We start from the raw sequence: 19,408 nt of genomic DNA on the forward strand, positions 1-19,408 counted from the left end.
AATACTTACTCAATCAAATCACCTCACACCACATATTGTCCTCAAGCATCTCATTTCCAACACATCCACCCTCCTCCGCACAACCCTATCTATACCCCTTGCCTCGCAACCATAGAACATTATTGGAACCACTATTCCCTTTAAACATACCCATTTTTCCTCTCCGAAATAACGTTCTCACCTTCCATACATTCTTCAACGCTCCCAGAACCTTCGCTTCCCTCCCCTCCCTCACTTCCGCTTCCATGTTTCCATCCACTGCTAAATCCACTCCCAGATATCTAAAACACTTCACTTCTTCCAGTTTTTCTCCATTCAAACTTACCTCCCAATTGACTCGTCCCTCAACCCTACTGTACCTAATAACCTTACTCTTATTCACATTTACTCTTAGCTTTCTTCTTTCACACAATTTACCAAACTCAGTCACTAGCCTCTGCAGTTTCTCACCTGAATCAGCCACCAGTGCAGTATCACCAGCAAACAACAACTGACTCACTTCACAGGCCCTCTCATCCACAACAGACTGCATACTTGCCCCTCTCTCCAAAATTCTTGCATTTATCTACCTAACAACCACATCCATAAACAAATTAAAAAAACCATGGAGACATCACACACCCCTGCTACAAACCAAATTCACTAGGAACCAATCACTATTCTCTCTTCCTACTCATACACATGCCTTACATCCTTGATAAAAGCTTTTCACTACTTCTAGCAACTTGCCTCCCACACCATATACACTTAATACATTCCACAAAGCATCTCTTATCAACTCTATATCATGACTTCTCCAGATCCATAAGTGTTACCTATAAATCCATTTATTTTTCTAAGTATTTCTTGCATGTATTCTTCAAAGCAAACACCTGATCCACACATCCTCTACCACCTATGAAACCTCACTGATCTTCCCCAATCTGATGCTCTGTACATGTCTTCACCCTCTTAATCAATGCCCTCCCATATAATTTCCAAGGAATACTCAAGACTATTATCTATATATATATATATATATATATATATATATATATATATATATATATATATATATATATATATATCCCTGGGGATAGGGGAGAAAGAATACTTCCCACATATTCCCTGCGTGTCGTAGAAGGCGACTAAAAGGGAAGGGAGCGGGGGGCTGGAAATCCTCCCCTCTAGTTTTTTTTCTAATTTTCCAAAAGAAGGGACAGAGAAGGGAGCCAGGTGAGGATATTCCCTCAAAGGTCCAGTCCTCTGTTCTTAACGCAACCTCACTATAGCGGGAAATGGCGAATAGTATGAAAGAAAAAAAGAAAATATATATATATATATATATATAGGGGAGAAAGAATAATTCCCACGTATTCCCTGCGTGTCGTAGAAGGCGACTAAAACGGAAGGGAGCGGGGGGCTGAAAATCCTCCCCTCTTGTTTTTTTTTTGCTTTTCTCAAAGAAGGAACAGAGAAGGGGGCCAGATGAGGATATTCCCTCAAAGGCCCAGTCCTCTGTTCTTAACGCTACCTCGCTAACGCGGGAAATGGCGAATGGTATGAAAGAAAGATATATATATTCATTTATCTTATTTATTTTGCTTTGTCGCTGTCTCCCGCATTTGAGAGGTAGCACAAGGACACAGATGAAAGAAATGGCCCAACCCACCCCGATACACATGTATATACATACACGTCGACACACGCAAATATACATACCTATACATCTCAATGTACACATATATATACAGACACAGACATATACATATATACACATGTACATAATTCATACTGTCTGCCTTTATTCATTCCCATCGCCACCCATGGAATAACACCCCCCCTCATGTGTGCGAGGTAGCACTACGAAAAGACAACAAAGGCCCCATTCGTTCACAATCAGTCTCTAGCTGTCATGTAATAATGCCCGAAACCACAGCTCCCTTTCCACATCCAGGCCCCACACAACTTTCCATGGTTTACCCCAGACGCTTCACATGCCCTGACTCAATCCATTGACAGCACGTCAACCCCGGTATACCACATCGATCCAATTCACCCTATTCCTTGCACGCCTTTCACCCTCCTGCATGTTCAGGCCCCGATCACTCAAAATCTTTTTCACTACATCTTTCCACCTCCAATTTGGTCTCCCACTTCTCCTCGTTCCCTCCACCTCTGACACATTTATCCTCTTGGTCAATCTTTCCTCACTCATTCTCTCCATGTACCCAAACCATTTCAAAACACCCTCTTCTGCTCTCTTAACCACACTCTTTTTATTTCCACACATCTCTCTTACCCTTACATAACTTACTCGATCAAACCACCTCACACCACATATTGTCCTGAAACATCTCATTTCCAGAACATCCACCCTCCTGTGCACAACTCTATCCATAGCCCACACCTCGCAACCATACAACATTATTGGAACCACTATTCCTTCAAACATAACCATTTTTGCTTTCCGAGATAATGTTCTCAACTTCCAAACATTCTTCAATGCTCCCAGGATTTTCGCCCCCTCCCCCACCCTATGATTCACTTCCGCTTCCATGGTTCCATCCACTGCCACATCCACTCCCAGATGTCTAAAACACTTTACTTCCTCCAGTTTTTCTCCATTCAAACTCACCTCCCAATTGACTTGACCCTCAACCCTACTGTACCTAATAACCTTGCTCTTATTCACATTTACTCTTAACTTTCTTCTTTCACACACTTTCCCAAACTCAGTCACCAGCTTCTGCAGTTTCTCACATGAATCAGCCACCGGTGCTGTATCATCAGCGAACAACAACTGACTCATTTCCCAAGCTCTCTCATCCACAACAGACTGCATCCTTGCTCCTCTTTCCAAAACTCTTGCATTCACTTCCCTAACAACCCCATCCATAAACAAATTAAACAACCATGGAGACATCACACACCCCTGCCGCAAACCTACATTCACTGAGAACCAATCACTTTCCTCTCTTCCTACATGTACACATGCCTTACATCTTCGATAAAAACTTTTCACTGCTTCTAACAAGTTGCCTCCCACACCATATATTCTTAGTACCTTCCACAGAGCATCTCTATCAACTCTATCATATGCGTTCTCCTGATCCATAAATGCTACATACAAATCCATTTGCTTTTCTAAGTATTTCTCACATACATTCTTCAAAGCAAACACCTGAGCCACACATCCTCTACCACTTCTGAAACCACACTACTCTTCAACAATCTGATGCTCTGTAAATGCCTTCACCCTCTCAATCAATACCCTCCCATATAATTTACCAGGAATACTCAACAAACTTATACCTCTGTAATTTGAGCACTCACTCTTATCCTCTTTGCCTTTGTTCAACGGCACTATGCAAGCATTCCGCCAATCCTCAGGCACCTCACCATGAATCATACATACATTAAATAATCTTACCAACCAGTCAACAATACAGTCATTCCCTTTTTTAATAAATTCCACAGCAATACCATCCAAATCTACTGCCTTGCCGGCTTTCATCTTATGCAAAGCTTTTACTACCTCTTCTCTGTTTACCAAATCATTATCCCTAACCCTTTCACTTTGCACACCACCTCGACCAAAACACCCTATATCTGCCACTCTATCATCAAACACATTCAACAAACCTTCAAAATACTCACCCCATCTCCATTTCACATCACCACTACTTGTTATCACCTCCCCATTAGCCCCTTTCACTGAAGTTCCCATTTGCTCACTTGTCTTACGCACTTTATTTACCTCCTTCAAGAACATCTTTTTATTCTTCCTAAAATTCAATGATACTCTCTCACCCCAACTCTCATTTGCCCTCTTTTACACCTCTTGCACCTTTCTCTTGACCTCCTGCCTCTTTCTTTTATACATCTCCCACTCATTTGCATTTTTTCCCCGCGAAAATTGTCCAAATGCCTCTCTCTTCTCTTTCACTAACATATATATATATATATATATATATATATATATATATATATATATATATATATATCCTATAATATATATATATATATATATCCCTGGGGATAGGGGATTAAGAATACTTCCCACATATTCCCTGCGTGTCGTAGGAGGCGACTAAAAGGGGAGGGAGCGGTTGGCTGGAAATCCTCCCCTCTCGTTTTTTTTTTTAAATTTTCCAAAAGAAGGAACAGAGAGGGCCAGGTGAGGATATTCCAAAAAAGGCCCAGTCCTCTGTTCTTAGCGCTACCTCGCTAACGCGGGAAATGGCGAATATTTTAAAAGAAAAAGAAAAGAATATATATATATATATATATATATATATATATATATATATATATATATATATATATATATATATTCTTTATCCCTGGGGATAGGGGAGAAAGAATACTTCCCACGTATTCCCTGCGTGTCGTAGAAGGCGACTAAAAGGGGAGGGAGCAGGGGGCTGGAAATCCTCCCCTCTCGTTTTTTTTTTTTAGTTTTCCAAAAGAAGGAACAGAGAATTGGGCCAGGTGAGGGTATTCCCTCAAGGCCCAGTCCTCTGTTCTTAACGCTACCTCGCTAATGCGGGAAATGGCGAATAGTTTGAAAGAAAAAAAATATATATATATATATATATATATATATATATATATATTTTTTTTTATACTAATCGCCATTTCCCGCATTAGCGAGGTAGCGTTAAAAACAGAGGATGAGGACTGGGCCTTTGAGGGAATATCCTCACCTGGCCCCTTTCTCTGTTTCTTCTTTTGGAAAAAAAAAAAATGAAGGGAGGATTTCCAGCCTCCCGCTCCCTTCCCTTTTAGTCGCCTTCTACGACACGCAGGGAATACGTGGGAAGTATTCTTTCTCCCCTATCCCCAGGGATATATATATATATATATATATATATATATATAGATATATATATATATATATATATATATATATATATATATATATATATATATATATATATCTTTTTTTTTCTTTCAAACTATTCGCCATTTCCCGCATTAGCGAGGTAGCGTTAAGAACAGAAGACTGGGCCTTAGAGGGAATACCCTCACCTGGCCCAATTCTCTGTTCCTTCTTTTGGAAAAAAAAAAAAAAAAAAAAAAAAAAAAAAACGAGAGGGGAGGATTTCCAGCCCCCCGCTCCCTCCCCTTTTAGTCGCCTTCTACGACACGCAGGGAATACGTGGGAAGTATTCTTAATCCCCTATCCCCAGGGATTATATATATATATATATATATATATATATATATATATATATATATATATATATATATATATATACTTATTTTTTCATTTTATTATACTTTGTCGCTGTCTCCCGCGTTTGCGAGTTAGCGCAAGGAAAATGACGAAAGAAATGGCCCAACCCCCCCCATACACATGTATATACATACATCCACACACGCAAATATACATACCTACACAGCTTTCCATGGTTTACCCCAGACGCTTCACATGCCCTGATTCAATCCACTGACAGCACGTCGACCCCGGTATACCACATCGCTCCAATTCACTCTATTCCTTGCCCTCCTTTCACCCTCCTGCATGTTCAGGCCCTGATCACACAAAATCTTTTTCACTCCATCTTTCCACCTCCAATTTGGTCTCCCTCTTCTCCTTGTTCCCTCCACCTCCGACACATATATCCTCTTGGTCAATCTTTCCTCACTCATCCTCTCCATGTGCCCAAACCACTTCAAAACACCCTCTTCTGCTCTCTCAACCACGCTCTTTTTATTTCCAAACATCTCTCTTACCCTTACGTTACTCACTCGATCAAACCACCTCACACCACACATTGTCCTCAAACATCTCATTTCCAGCACATCCATCCTCCTGCGCACAACTCTATCCATAGCCCACGCCTCGCAACCATACAACATTGCTGGAACCACTATTCCTTCAAACATACCCATTTTTGCTCTCCGAGATAATGTTCTCGACTTCCACACATTCTTCAAGGCCCCCAGAATTTTCGCCCCCTCCCCCACCCTATGATCCACTTCCGCTTCCATGGTTCCATCTGCTGCCAGATCCACTCCCAGATATCTAAAACACTTCACTTCCTCCAGTTTTTCTCCATTCAAACTCACCTCCCAATTGACTTGACCCTCAACCCTACTGTACCTAATAACCTTGCTCTTATTCACATTTACTCTTAACTTTCTTCTTCCACACATTTTACCAAACTCAGTCACCAGCTTCTGCAGTTTCTCACATGAATCAGCCACCAGTGCTGTATCATCAGCGAACAACAACTGACTCACTTCCCAAGCTCTCTCATCCCCAACAGACTTCATACTTGCACCTCTTTCCAAAACTCTTGCATTTACCTCCCTAACAACCCCATCCATAAACAAATTAAACAACCATGGAGACATCACACACCCCTGCCGCAAACCTACATTCACTGAGAACCAATCACTTTCCTCTCTTCCTACACGTACACATGCCTTACATCCTCGATAAAAACTTTTCACTGCTTCTAACAACTTTCCTCCCACACCATATATTCTTAATACCTTCCACAGAGCATCTCTATCAACTCTATCATATGCCTTCTCCAGATCCGTAAATGCTACATACAAATCCATTTGCTTTTCTAAGTATTTCTCACATACATTCTTCAAAGCAAACACCTGATCCACACATCCTCTACCACTTCTGAAACCACACTGCTCTTCCCCAATCTGATGCTCTGTACATGCCTTCACCCTCTCAATGACGAAAGAAATGGCCCAACCCCCCCCATACACATGTATATACATACGTCCACACACGCAAATATACATACCTACACAGCTTTCCATGGTTTACCCCAGACGCTTCACATGCCTTGATGCAATCCACTGACAGCACGTCAACCCCGGTATACCACATCGCTCCAATTCACTCTATTCCTTGCCCTCCTTTCACCCTTCTGCATGTTCAGGCCCCGATCACACAAAATCTTTTTCACTCCATCTTTCCACCTCCAATTTGGTCTCCCTCTTCTCCTCGTTCCCTCCACCTCCGACACATATATCCTCTTGGTCAATCTTTCCTCACTCATTCTCTCCATGTGCCCAAACCACTTCAAAACACCCTCTTCTGCTCTCTCAACCACGCTCTTTTTATTTCCACACATCTCTCTTACCCTTACGTTACTCACTCGATCAAACCACCTCACACCACACATTGTCCTCAAACATCTCATTTCCAGCACATCCATCCTCCTGCGCACAACTCTATCCATAGCCCACGCCTCGCAACCACACAACATTGTTGGAACCACTATTCCTTCAAACATACTCATTTTTGCTTTCCGAGATAATGTTCTCGACTTCCACACATTCTTCAAGGCTCCCAGAATTTTCGCCCCCTCCCCCACCCTATGATCCACTTCCGCTTCCATGGTTCCATCCGCTGCCAGATCCACTCCCACATATCTAAAACACTTCACTTCCTCCAGTTTTTCTCCATTCAAACTCACTTCCCAATTGACTTGACCCTCAACCCTACTGTACCTAATAACCTTGCTCTTATTCACATTTACTCGTAACTTTCTTCTTCCACACACTTTACCAAACTCAGTCACCAGCTTCTGCAGTTTCTCACATGAATCAGCCACCAGCGCTGTATCATCAGCGAACAACAACTGACTCACTTCCCAAGCTCTCTCATCCCCAACAGACTTCATACTTGCCCCTCTTTCAAAAACTCTTGCATTTACCTCCCTAACAACCCCATCCATAAACAAATTAAACAACCATGGAGACATCACACACCCCTGCCGCAAACCTACATTCACTGAGAACCAATCACTTTCCTCTCTTCCTACACGTACACATGCCTTACATCCTCGATAAAAACTTTTCACTGCTTCTAACAACTTTCCTCCCACACCATATATTCTTAATACCTTCCACAGAGCATCTCTATCAACTCTATCATATGCCTTCTCCAGATCCATAAATGCTACATACAAATCCATTTGCTTTTCTAAGAATTTCTCACATACATTCTTCAAAGCAAACACTTGATCCACACATCCTCTACCACTTCTGAAACCACACTGCTCTTCCCCAATCTGATGCTCTGTACATGCCTTCACCCTCTCAATCAATACCCTCCCATATAATTTACCAGGAATACTCAACAAACTTATACCTCTGTAATTTGAGCACTCACTCTTATCCCCTTTGCCTTTGTACAATGGCACTATGCACGCATTCCGCCAATCCTCAGGCACCTCACCATGAGTCATACATACATTAAATAACCTTACCAACCAGTCAATAATACAGTCACCCCCTTTTTTAATAAATTCCACTGCAATACCATCCAAACCTGCTGCCTTACCGGCTTTCATCTTCCGCAAAGCTTTCGCTACCTCTTCTCTGTTTACCAAATCATTTTCCCTAACCCTCTCACTTTGCAAACCACCTCGACCAAAACACCATATATCTGCCACTCTATCATCAAACACATTCAACAAACCTTCAAAATACTCACTCCATCTCCTTCTCACATCAGCACTACTTGTTATCACCTCCCCATTTGCGCCCTTCACTGAAGTTCCCATTTGCTCCCTTGTCTTACGCACTTTATTTACCTCCTTCCAGAACATCTTTTTATTCTCCCTAAAATTTAATGATACTCTCTCACCCCAACTCTCATTTGCCCTTTTTTTCACCTCTTGCACCTTTCTCTTGACCTCCTGTCTCTTTCTTTTATACATCTCCCACTCAATTTCATTTTTTCCCTGCAAAAATCGTCCAAATGCCTCTCTCTTCTCTTTCACTAATACTCTTACTTCTTCATCCCACCACTCACTACCCTTTCTAATCAACCCACCTCCCACTCTTCTCATGCCACAAGCATCTTTTGCGCAACCCATCACTGATTCCCTAAATACATCCCATTCCTCCCCCACTCCCCTTACTTCCATTGTTCTCACCTTTTTCCATTCTGTACTCAGTCTCTCCTGGTACTTCCTCACACAGGTCTCCTTCCCAAGCTCACTTACTCTCCAGATATATATATACATATATATATATATATTCGTATTCATATAACTCCGAGTTGTACAGTCAGGTTCGGTAAAACGCTATCAGCTGGCTATGTGTTCTGTTCGGAAACAACCGATAGACCCTATTGCTCACCATTGTGAGACGAAGGGTATTCGAGTACTTAGTATTTCAAATAGTTGTTTCCTATTATACAGTCCCTTAGCCTAGTGGTTAGCATGCCTGCCTCTTGCACAAGGGGTCCCAGGTTCAATCCTGGCTGTTGGAGCTTTGTATGCTCTATGAAGGTGCGTGTTCATATACACTTTATCCGTATATATATATATATATATATATATATATATATATTTATATATATTTTTTTATATATATATATATATATTTGCTTTGTCGCTGTCTCCCGCATTTGCGAGGTAGCGCAAGGAAACAGACGAAAGAAATGGCCCAACCCACCCCCATACACATGTATATACATACACGTCCACACACACAAATATACATACCTACACAGCTTTCCATGGTTTACCCCAGACGCTTCACATGCCCTGATTCAATCCACTGACAGCACGTCAACCCCGGTATACCACATCGATCCAATTCACTCTATTCCTTGCCCTCCTTTCACCCTCCTGCATGTTCAGGCCCCGATCACACAAAATCTTTTTCACTCCATCTTTCCACCTCCAATTTGGTCTCCCACTTCTCGTTCCCTCCACCTCCGACACATATATCCTCTTGGTCAATCTTCCCTCACTCATTCTCTCCATGTGCCCAAACCATTTCAAAACACCCTCTTCTGCTCTCTCAACCATGCTCTTTTCATTTCCACACATCTCTCTTACCCTTACGTTACTTACTCGATCAAACCACCTCACACTACACATTGTCCTCAAACATCTCATTTCCAGCACATCCACCCTCCTGCGCACAACTCTATCCATAGCCCACGCCTCACAACCATACAACATTGTTGGAACCACTATTCCTTCAAACATAACCATTTTTGTTTTCCGAGATAATGTTCTCGACTTCCACACATTCTTCAAGGCACCCAGGATTTTCGCCCCCTCCCCCACCCTATGATCCACTTCCGCTTCCATGGTTCCATCCGCTGCCAGATCCACTCCCAGATATCTAAAACACTTTACTTCCTCCAGTTTTTCTCCATTCAAACTTACCTCCCAATTGACTTGACCCTCAACCCTACTGTACCTAATAACCTTGCTCTTATTCACATTTACTCTTAACTTTCTTCTTTCACACACTTTACCAAACTCAGTCACCAGCTTCTGCAGTTTCTCACATGAATCAGCCACCAGCGCTGTATCATCAGCGAACAACAACTGACTCACTTCCTAAGCTCTCTCATCCACAACAGACTTCATACTTGCCCCTCTTTCCAAAACTCTTGCATTCACCTCCCTGTTAACAACCCCATCCATAAACAAATTAAACCATGGAGACATCACACACCCCTGCCGCAAACCTACATTCACTGAGAACCAATCACTTTCCTCTCTTCCTACACGTACACATGCCTTACATCCTCGATATTTATTTAATTTTGCTTTGTCGCTGTTTCCCACGTTAGCGAGGTAGCGCAAGGAAACAGACGAAAAAATGGCCCAACTCACCCACATACACATGTACATACATATACGTCCACACACGCAAATATATATACCTATACATCTCAACGTATATATATATATATATATACACACAAAGACATATACATATATACACATGTACATAACTCATACTGTCTGCCTTTATTCATTCCCATCACCATCTTGCTACACATGAAATAACAACCCCCTCCACCCTCATGTGTGCGAGGTAGTGCTAGGAAAAGACAACAAAAGCCCCATTCGTTCACACTCAGTCTCTAGCTGTCATGTAATAATGCACCGAAACCATTTCAGAAACTTAGTTATTTTTCTGATAAACATCAGTGTTGAAAGATAGTTTAAAATTCAACTGAGTAAGATGAAGATACCAAGCTTTGGTGGAAAAGAAAGCTGAGGGATTGTGGATGAGGCACAAACATACAGCAAACTGTGAGAGAAGACATATGTCCTTAGGTTGTCAGAGAATGAATGCAATGAGATCTATTATAGCTGCATAATTTGGAGGTCAGCATGAACCATCTTACCAAAAGTGTGGATATTGACATTTTGCATATGAATATGCATGGAAATTATTGAGATTGCAAAGTTACAGAATACAGCAAAATAACCATGTAACTTACTGAACTGATTTCATGAAGGCAAGAAGGACACCGACTGAGAATAACTGCAGAAACAGCAGTATCAAAAATATCTGCCTGGAGTATGATTTCCACTTATAATTAAGCCATGCCTCTGTAAGAGGGTGTTGCAGAAGTCCTAAACATCTGTGATGTGCCATAATGTTCACTGGATGTTCCTTCTTCCAAACAAGAACATCTGACGTCAGCTCTTCAGCAGAAGATAACACTTTCCAAGTCTTAGGATCAAAGGGTGTTGTGGCCTTTTTCTCTTTAAGAAAGATCATCTAAATTAACAGAAATTGCTAAAGATCATAGTGTGCTAGTGAAGTTTTGTTTAAGCAATTTTACTGTAAGGAGATGGTCTTCAGGATATAGGTAAATCAAAAAATACTTTTAATAACTTAAGATCATATATCAATTATACTTTCTGACATACTATGTAAGGTATTCACAGAATACATTGATTTTGACACTTGCATATTTCAAAATGAAATGCCAATCTTCATTACGAACAAAAAGGAAATTGTTTTCTTCTAACTTCTGTATCAGGTACTGTCATACTGGAATCTGGTATTACCAGACTTTACCTGCATGAGGTTACACCACAAATGAAAAGATACCTCTGGTGAGGCTACATCAATGTTAGGTAAAATGGGAGTACAGTGTTATTAAAGAGTTTGCTTCAAAGTAATCTATCTGTCCCCTCCACTGAACAAGAGCCCCAGGGAAAAAGAGTCCTGCAGAAACATCAAGATTCTTTCAGAAAGGGCTCCAGAAGTCAGAAGCAGCAGCATTCCTAAGCGCTAGAATTGTCTGTATATATATCGCACAGACCAGAATTTTGCACCTAAACAGGTAAAGGTGACAAATTCTAGAGAAAAAGAACACATAACATTAATAGAAACCCAAACTAGGAAGTTCTATATATATACAGTGTGTCCAGTGGACAATTTAATGCTGTTGAAGCTTACATATGTGGATGTAGCATATGTTAAAATAAATAGACCTATGACTAAGTGGTGTTCGATATATGTGGGAATACATCACAACCATGTAACATCGCCATGGCTGTTTACTATTTCCATGGATGGAGTATCACATGATATGAGAGCTGGATGGGGTGAGAGCAATGGACTGCTGAGCCAAGGCAAAAAAAATGGAAGTTATCTCAGCTATTATATGCAGATGATGCTGAGAGTACATGTGATTACAAAATGAGTCACAGAGGTCAAGAATCCAGGCAGTGTATATTAATTATATGAGAGAAGCATGTGGTATGACTAAATGAAATGAAGAAAGTAATGAAGGGGTGTATGAGAGATCTGGTATGGCAGGAAATGCAAAGGGAATGAACTGTGGAGTAGGAGAGTGAGTGAAACATAATCCTTTGCAGTGGTTTGGGCATGTAGAAAAAATGCAAGATGGTGAGTTCACATGGATAGTGTATGACAGTGTGATTATAGGAGGTAGTGTGAGAGGAAGACCACCTACCTGTGACATGAGTAAATGGAGTGGAAGAGTACTGGAGGGAGGGAAATTGGAGAAGAATGCATGGAATGATGTATGTAAAGAAGGCAAGTAAGGACAGAGATAAGTGAAGACTCTTTTGGCATAGCCACCCTCCTGATGGGAGTTCCTGGAGGGAACAAGCATCAGAGATATAGAGATATATAGTAGACAGATATAGAGATAGAAAGAATCTAGTTCTATGAAACATATGGGCGGTCATTGTAAAATCAGTCTGAATGGCAAATAAGTGGAAATCACGGGTGAATTCAGGTATTTGGGAGTGAAGTTCATGAAGAATGGTTGCAAGAATGATAAAGTTTGAAGTGATAAGTTGTTTTGCAAAGAAGAAAAATCATGAAAGCGGAGAATTTAAGGTTAGTATACAAGATGCCTGTATTAGGGAGTATTTGTCCAAACTCTTTGAATGCATAGGCATGATAGGTCAAAAGTAATGGTATAAAATATGGACAACTTACATATCAAGTTTGGAATTTGGAGGACATACACAGTTCAAAATGAAGATGTGAAAGGCATTTGAGGTTTGAAGAAACAATCAGAGAGGTGATTGCATGAAAGTCCTGTGTGATGGTATTAGTTATATTATGGCTTGTTTCAATAAGATTATCTGTTCTGAGTTTTTCCTGTACACTATCATTCCTATGGGATACTGTATCAAACACAAGGTAATTTTTCATGACAGCAAAAGACCGTCACTTATGATATAGCTTATTGCATCAGGACAAAAAGAAAAATATCTCATGTTGCCTATAGGAATGCTGTCCTGGTCTGCAGACCACACTATTCTAAGATAATGATACTGATGTGAGTGTGAAAGTAAGTGAGCTTGGAAAGGAGACTTGTGTGAGGAAGTACCAGGAGAGATTGAGTGCAGAATAGCAAAAGGTGAGAGCAAATGACATAAGGGGAGTGTGGAGGAATCGGATGTATTGAGGGAAGCATTGATGGCTTGCGCAAAAAATGCTTGTGGCATGAGAAGGGAGGGAGGTGGGTTGATTAGAAAGGGTAGTGAATAGTGAGATGAAGAAGCAAAATTATTAGTGAAAGAGAAGAGAGAGAGGCATTTGGATGAATGTTGCAGGGAAGTAGCACAAATGACTGAGAGATGTATAAAGGAAAGTGGCAGGAGGTCAAGAGAAAGGTGCAAGAGGTGAAAAAGAGGGCAAATGAGAGTTGGGGTGAGAGAGCATCATTAAATTTGAGGGAGAATAAAAAGGATGTTTTCGAAGGAGGTAAATAAAGTGCATAAGACAAGAGAACAAATGGGAACATCGGTGAAGGGGGATAATGGGGAGGTAATAACAAGTAGTGGTGAAGTGAGATGGAGATGGAGTGAGTATTTTGAAGGTGTGTTTGATGATAGAGTGGCAGATATAGGGTGTTTTGGTCAGTAAGTAATGAAAGGGTAAGAGAGATGTGTGGTAATAAATAGAGTGTGGTTGAAAGAGCAGAAGGTGTGTTGAAATGGTTTGGTAACATGAAGAAAATAAGTGAAGAAAAATTGACAAAGAGGATATATCTGTCAGAGGTAGAGGAACAAGAAGAAGCAGGAGACCAAATTGGAGGTGGAAGGATGGAGTGAAAAAGATTTTGAGCAACTGGGGCCTGAACATAGAGGAGGGTGAAAGGTGTGCAAGGAATAGAGTGCATTGGAATGATGTGGTATACAGGGGTTGATGTGCTGTTAATGGATTGAACCAAGGCATGTGAAGCATCTGGGATAAACCATGATAAGTTTTGTAGAGCCAGGATGTGGAAAGGGAGTTGTGGTTTTGGTGCATTACACATGACAGCTAGAGACTGAGTGTGAACGAATGTGGCCTTTTCTGTCTTTTCATAGTGCTAATTCAGAGGGGGGAGCTATTTCATGTGTGGTAGGGTGGCAACAGGAATGGATGTAGGCAGCAAGTATGAATATGTAAATGTGTATATATGTATATGTCTGTGTATGTATATGTATGTATATCTCGAAATGTATAGGTATGTATATGTGCATTTGTGGGCATCTATGTATATACATCTGTATGTGGGTGGGTGTAGCCATTCTTTCGTGTTTCCTTGTGCTACCTTGCTGACATGGAAGACGGCGATTAAGTATAATAAATATAAAAATCAATATGTGTATGTAGTCCTGAAATGAATGTGCCCACGAAAATGGAGATAATAGGTCTTATGTAAGTGCAATAAACATAATGTTAATATATTACCTTCTTTTATGTAATAGTTATCTTCGAAGATTGTAAAATCATACACAGCATCACTTGTATCAGACAATGTAGTGCATTTGTCCATCACTTTCATTGCAAGTACTGGGTAGAGTCTGATGAGTTCTCTGAAGTTGGTACAGTAAACTCCTTCATGCTTCTTGGCAGCACCAAAACCTGCTTCCCACCAATGACTCTTGACAATGGCTTCCACCACTGTTCTGAGATACAAATACATATTTCATTTTTTTGCCAAAAATTCTATACTCTTAAAAGCTAATGCAGTACAGCTGGAAACCTATAAATGGCATGTTTAAAAGTCATTAAATGGGAAGTTAAAAAGAAAAAAGTCAGCTTGTTGTTTTTCATAATACAGGCAAATAACATTTCAATTAATTCACATTTTCAATTGTCAAAACTCATTTCCAAAAGACTAAAGTAATACAAAGCACATGATTCTTCAAGCTACAAACTTTTTATCATTATCAAATTTGCCATTAACCCTTTTGCTGGCAAGAGATGCAGAGATGGTAATGTTCTCATAACTTTAAGTTCTCATTTCCCCCCACAATGAATATAGTGAATGTAGGTTTGCGGCAGGGGTGTGTGATGTCTCCATGGTTGTTTAATTTGTTTATGGATGGGGTTGTTAGGGAGGTGAATGCAAGAGTTTTGGAAAGAGGGGCAAGTATGAAGTCTGTTGTGGATGAGAGAGCTTGGGAAGTGAGTCAGTTGCTGTTCACTGATGATACAGCGCTGGTGGCTGATTCATGTGAGAAACTGCAGAAGTTGGTGACTGAGTTTGGTAAAGTGTGTGAAAGAAGAATGTTAAGAGTAAATGTGAATAAGGGCAAGGTTATTAGGTACAGTAGGGTTGAGGGTCAAGTCAATTGGGAGGTAAGTTTGAATGGAGAAAAACTGGAGGAAGTACAGTGTTTTAGATATCTGGGAGTGGATCTGGCAGCGGATGGAACCATGGAAGCGGAAGTGAATCATAGGGTGGGGGAGGGGGCGAAAATCCTGGGAGCCTTGAAGAATGTGTGGAAGTTGAGAACATTATCTTGGAAAGCAAAAATGGGTATGTTTGAAGGAATAGTGGTTCCAACAATGTTGTATGGTTGCGAGGCGTGGGCTATGGATAGAGTTGTGCGCAGAAGGGTGGATGTGCTGGAAATGAGATGTTTGAGGACAATATGTGGTGTGAGGTGGTTTGATCGAGTAAGTAATATGAGGGTAAGAGAGATATGTGGAAATAAAAAGAGCTTGGTTGAGAGAGCAGAAGAGGGTGTTTTGAAATGGTTTGGGCACATGGAGAGAATGAGTGAGGAAAGATTGACCAGGAGGATAAATGTGTCAGAGGTGGAGGGAACGAGGAGAAGTGGGAGACCAAATTGGAGGTGGAAAGATGGAGTGAAAAAGATTTTGAGTGATCGGGACCTGAACATGCAGGAGGGTGAAAGGCGGGCAAGGAATAGAGTGAATTGGATCGATGTGGTATACCGGGGTCGACGTGCTGTCAATGGATTGAATCAGGGCATGTGAAGTGTCTGGGGTAAACCATGGAAAGTTCTGTGGGGCCTGGATGTGGAATGGGAGCTGTGGTTTCGGGCATTATTGCATGACAGCTAGAGACTGAGTGTGAACGAATGGGGCCTTTGTTGTCTTTTCCTAACGCTACCAAGCACACATGAGGGGGAGGGGGATGTTATTCCATGTGTGGCGAGATGGCGATGGGAATGAATAAAGGCAGACAGTGTAAATTGTGTGCATGTGTACATATGTATGTGTCTGTGTGTGTATATATACGTGTACATTGAGATGTATGGGTATGTATATTTTGCGTGCGTGGACGTGTATGTATATACATGTGTATGGGGGTGGGTTGGGCCATTTCTTTCGTCTGTTTCCTTGCGCTACCTCACAAACGCGGGAGACAGCAACAAAGCATAATAATAAATAATAATTCCCCCCACAACATTCAATAAATTAATCCTTTCGCTAAAGAAAACAAAAAACAAAAGTATTTCCCAAAGAACACACAAAAAGCAAAACTGAGAAGATTGTTTGTACAAGCAAGATGAAATGCGAAACTCAGGCTTCGAAATGCTACCCATAAACAAACTTGGGCATGAAGAGCATGGTGTAGGCTACACCTATTCAGGAATTTGACCAACCTTGTGTCTGCATCAGCCTTAACAACACAAAACCTATGTTAACCATGAAATATAAGACCTAATATCTAATGACAAAGCATGTAAAATAGGCAAGCAGCAAATGGGTGAAATTTTGCACAGTGCACTCTTCATCATCAGCCAGCAAAAGGATGAGATATGCCTATGCTAAAGGGTAATAAATTTCATTTTACATGATGGAAGAGGAGCTCAAACTTATTATCAAAGCTGTTTTCCTGGTGCTACCTTGCAGAAGTGGGTGGTAGCGATGCTATTTCCTATGTGAACGGATAGCGACAGAAATGGATGAATGCAACAAGAATGAATATCTACATGTGTATATATGAATATGTCTGTGTATGTGTGTATACATATGCATATCTTGATATGTAGATGTAGATATATGTGCATTTACATGAGAGGATGGGCCATTCTTTGTATGCTTCCTGGCTCTACCTCGCTGAGGCAGGAAACGGCAATTAAATAAAATAAATGAATAAATGAATAAATCAGTAAACATAAATATACATATAATATATATATAATATATATATATTGTATCATATATATTATATATTGATTAGAAAGGGTAGTGAGTGGTGGGATGAAGAAGTAAGAGTATTAGTGAAAGAGAAGAGAGAGGCATTTGGACGATTTTTGTAGGGAAAAAATGCAATTGAGTGGGAGATGTATACAAGAAAGAGACAGGAGGTCAAGAGAAAGGTGCAAGAGGTGAAAAAAAGGGCAAATGAGAGTTGGGGTGAGAGAGTATCATTAAATTTTAGGGAGAATAAAAAGATGTTCTGGAAGGAGGTAAATAAAGTGCGTAAGACAAGGGAGCAAATGGGAACGTCAGTGAAGGGCGCAAATGGGGAGGTGATAACAAGTAGTGGTGATGTGAGAAGATGGAGTGAGTATTTTGAAGGTTTGTTGAATGTGTTTGATGATAGAGTGGCAGATATAGGGTGTTTTGGTCGAAGTGGTGTGCAAAGTGAGAGGGTTAGGGAAAATGATTTGGTAAACAGAGAAGAGGTAGTAAAAGCTTTGCGGAAGATGAAAGCCGGCAAGGCAGAAGGTTTGGATGGTATTGCAGTGGAATTTATTAAAAAAGGGGGTGACTGTATTGTTGACTGGTTGGTAAGGTTATTTAATGTATGTATGACTCATGGTGAGGTGCCTGAGGATTGGCGGAATGCGTGCATAGTGCCATTGTACAAAGGCAAAGGGGATAAGAGTGAGTGCTCAAATTACAGAGGTATAAGTTTGTTGAGTATTCCTGGTAAATTATATGGGAGGGTATTGATTGAGAGGGTGAAGGCATGTACAGAGCATCAGATTGGGGAGAAGCAGTGTGGTTTCAGAAGTGGTAGAGGATGTGTGGATCAGGTGTTTGCTTTGAAGAATGTATGTGAGAAATACTTAGAAAAGCAAATGGATTTGTATGTAGCATTTATGGATCTGGAGAAGGCATATGATAGAGTTGATAGGGATGCTCTGTGGAAGGTATTAAGAATATATGGTGTGGGAGGCAAGTTGTTAGAAGCAGTGAAAAGTTTTTATTGAGAATGTAAGGCATTGGTACGTGTAGGAAGAGAGGAAAGTGATTGGTTCTCAGTGAATGTAGGTTTGTGGCAGGGGTGTGTGATGTCTCCATGGTTGTTTAATTTGTTTATGGATGGGGTTGTTAGGGAGGTGAATGCAAAAGTTTTGGAAAGAGGGGCAAGTATGAAGTCTGTTGGGGATGAGAGAGCTTGGGAAGTGAGTCAGTTGTTGTTCGCTGATGATAAAACGCTGGTGGCTGATTCATGTGAGAAACTGCAGAAGCTGGTGACGGAGTTTGGTAAAGTGTGTGGAAGGAGAAAGTTAAGAGTAAATGTGAATAAGAGCAAGGTTATTAGGTACAGTAGGGTTGAGGGTCAAGTCAATTGGGAGGTGAGTTTGAATGGAGAAAAACTGGAGGAAGTGAAGTGTTTTATATATCTGGGAGTGAATCTGGCAGCGGATGGAACCATGGAAGCGGAAGTGGATCATAGGGTGGGGGAGGGGGCGAAAATTCTGGGGGCATTGAAGAATGTGTGGAAGTCGAGAACATTATCTCGGAAAGCAAAAATGGGTATGTTTGAAGGAATAGTGGTTCCAACAATGTTGTATGGTTGTGAGGCTTGGGCTATGGATAGAGTTGTGCGCAGGAGGATGGATGTGCTGGAAATGAGATGTTTGAGGACAATGTGTGGTGTGAGGTGGTTTGATCGAGTGAGTAACGTAAGGGTAAGAGAGATGTG

General features: G+C 41.0%; 1 protein-coding gene and 1 long non-coding RNA gene across 2 annotated transcripts in view; one reads left to right on the forward strand and one right to left on the reverse strand.

Annotated features, from left to right (window-relative positions):
* The window catches only part of LOC139759993 (uncharacterized), a 124,378-nt gene that overhangs the window by 77,153 nt on the left and 27,817 nt on the right, over positions 1-19,408 (forward strand). The window lies entirely within an intron of this gene.
* LOC139759992 (transient receptor potential cation channel subfamily A member 1 homolog) overlaps positions 1-19,408 on the reverse strand; it is a 195,064-nt gene that overhangs the window by 55,333 nt on the left and 120,323 nt on the right. Inside the window, exons 4-5 of the mRNA XM_071682736.1 lie at positions 14,959-15,176; positions 11,225-11,492 (exon numbers count right to left, since the gene is read on the reverse strand). Of these exons, the coding sequence (XP_071538837.1) occupies positions 11,225-11,492; positions 14,959-15,176 (486 nt within the window). The remainder of the gene's footprint in view (positions 1-11,224; positions 11,493-14,958; positions 15,177-19,408) is intronic.

This window comes from Panulirus ornatus, chromosome 34 (genome assembly GCF_036320965.1).
Source record: "Panulirus ornatus isolate Po-2019 chromosome 34, ASM3632096v1, whole genome shotgun sequence".
In the NCBI taxonomy this organism is placed as follows: domain Eukaryota; kingdom Metazoa; phylum Arthropoda; class Malacostraca; order Decapoda; family Palinuridae; genus Panulirus; species Panulirus ornatus.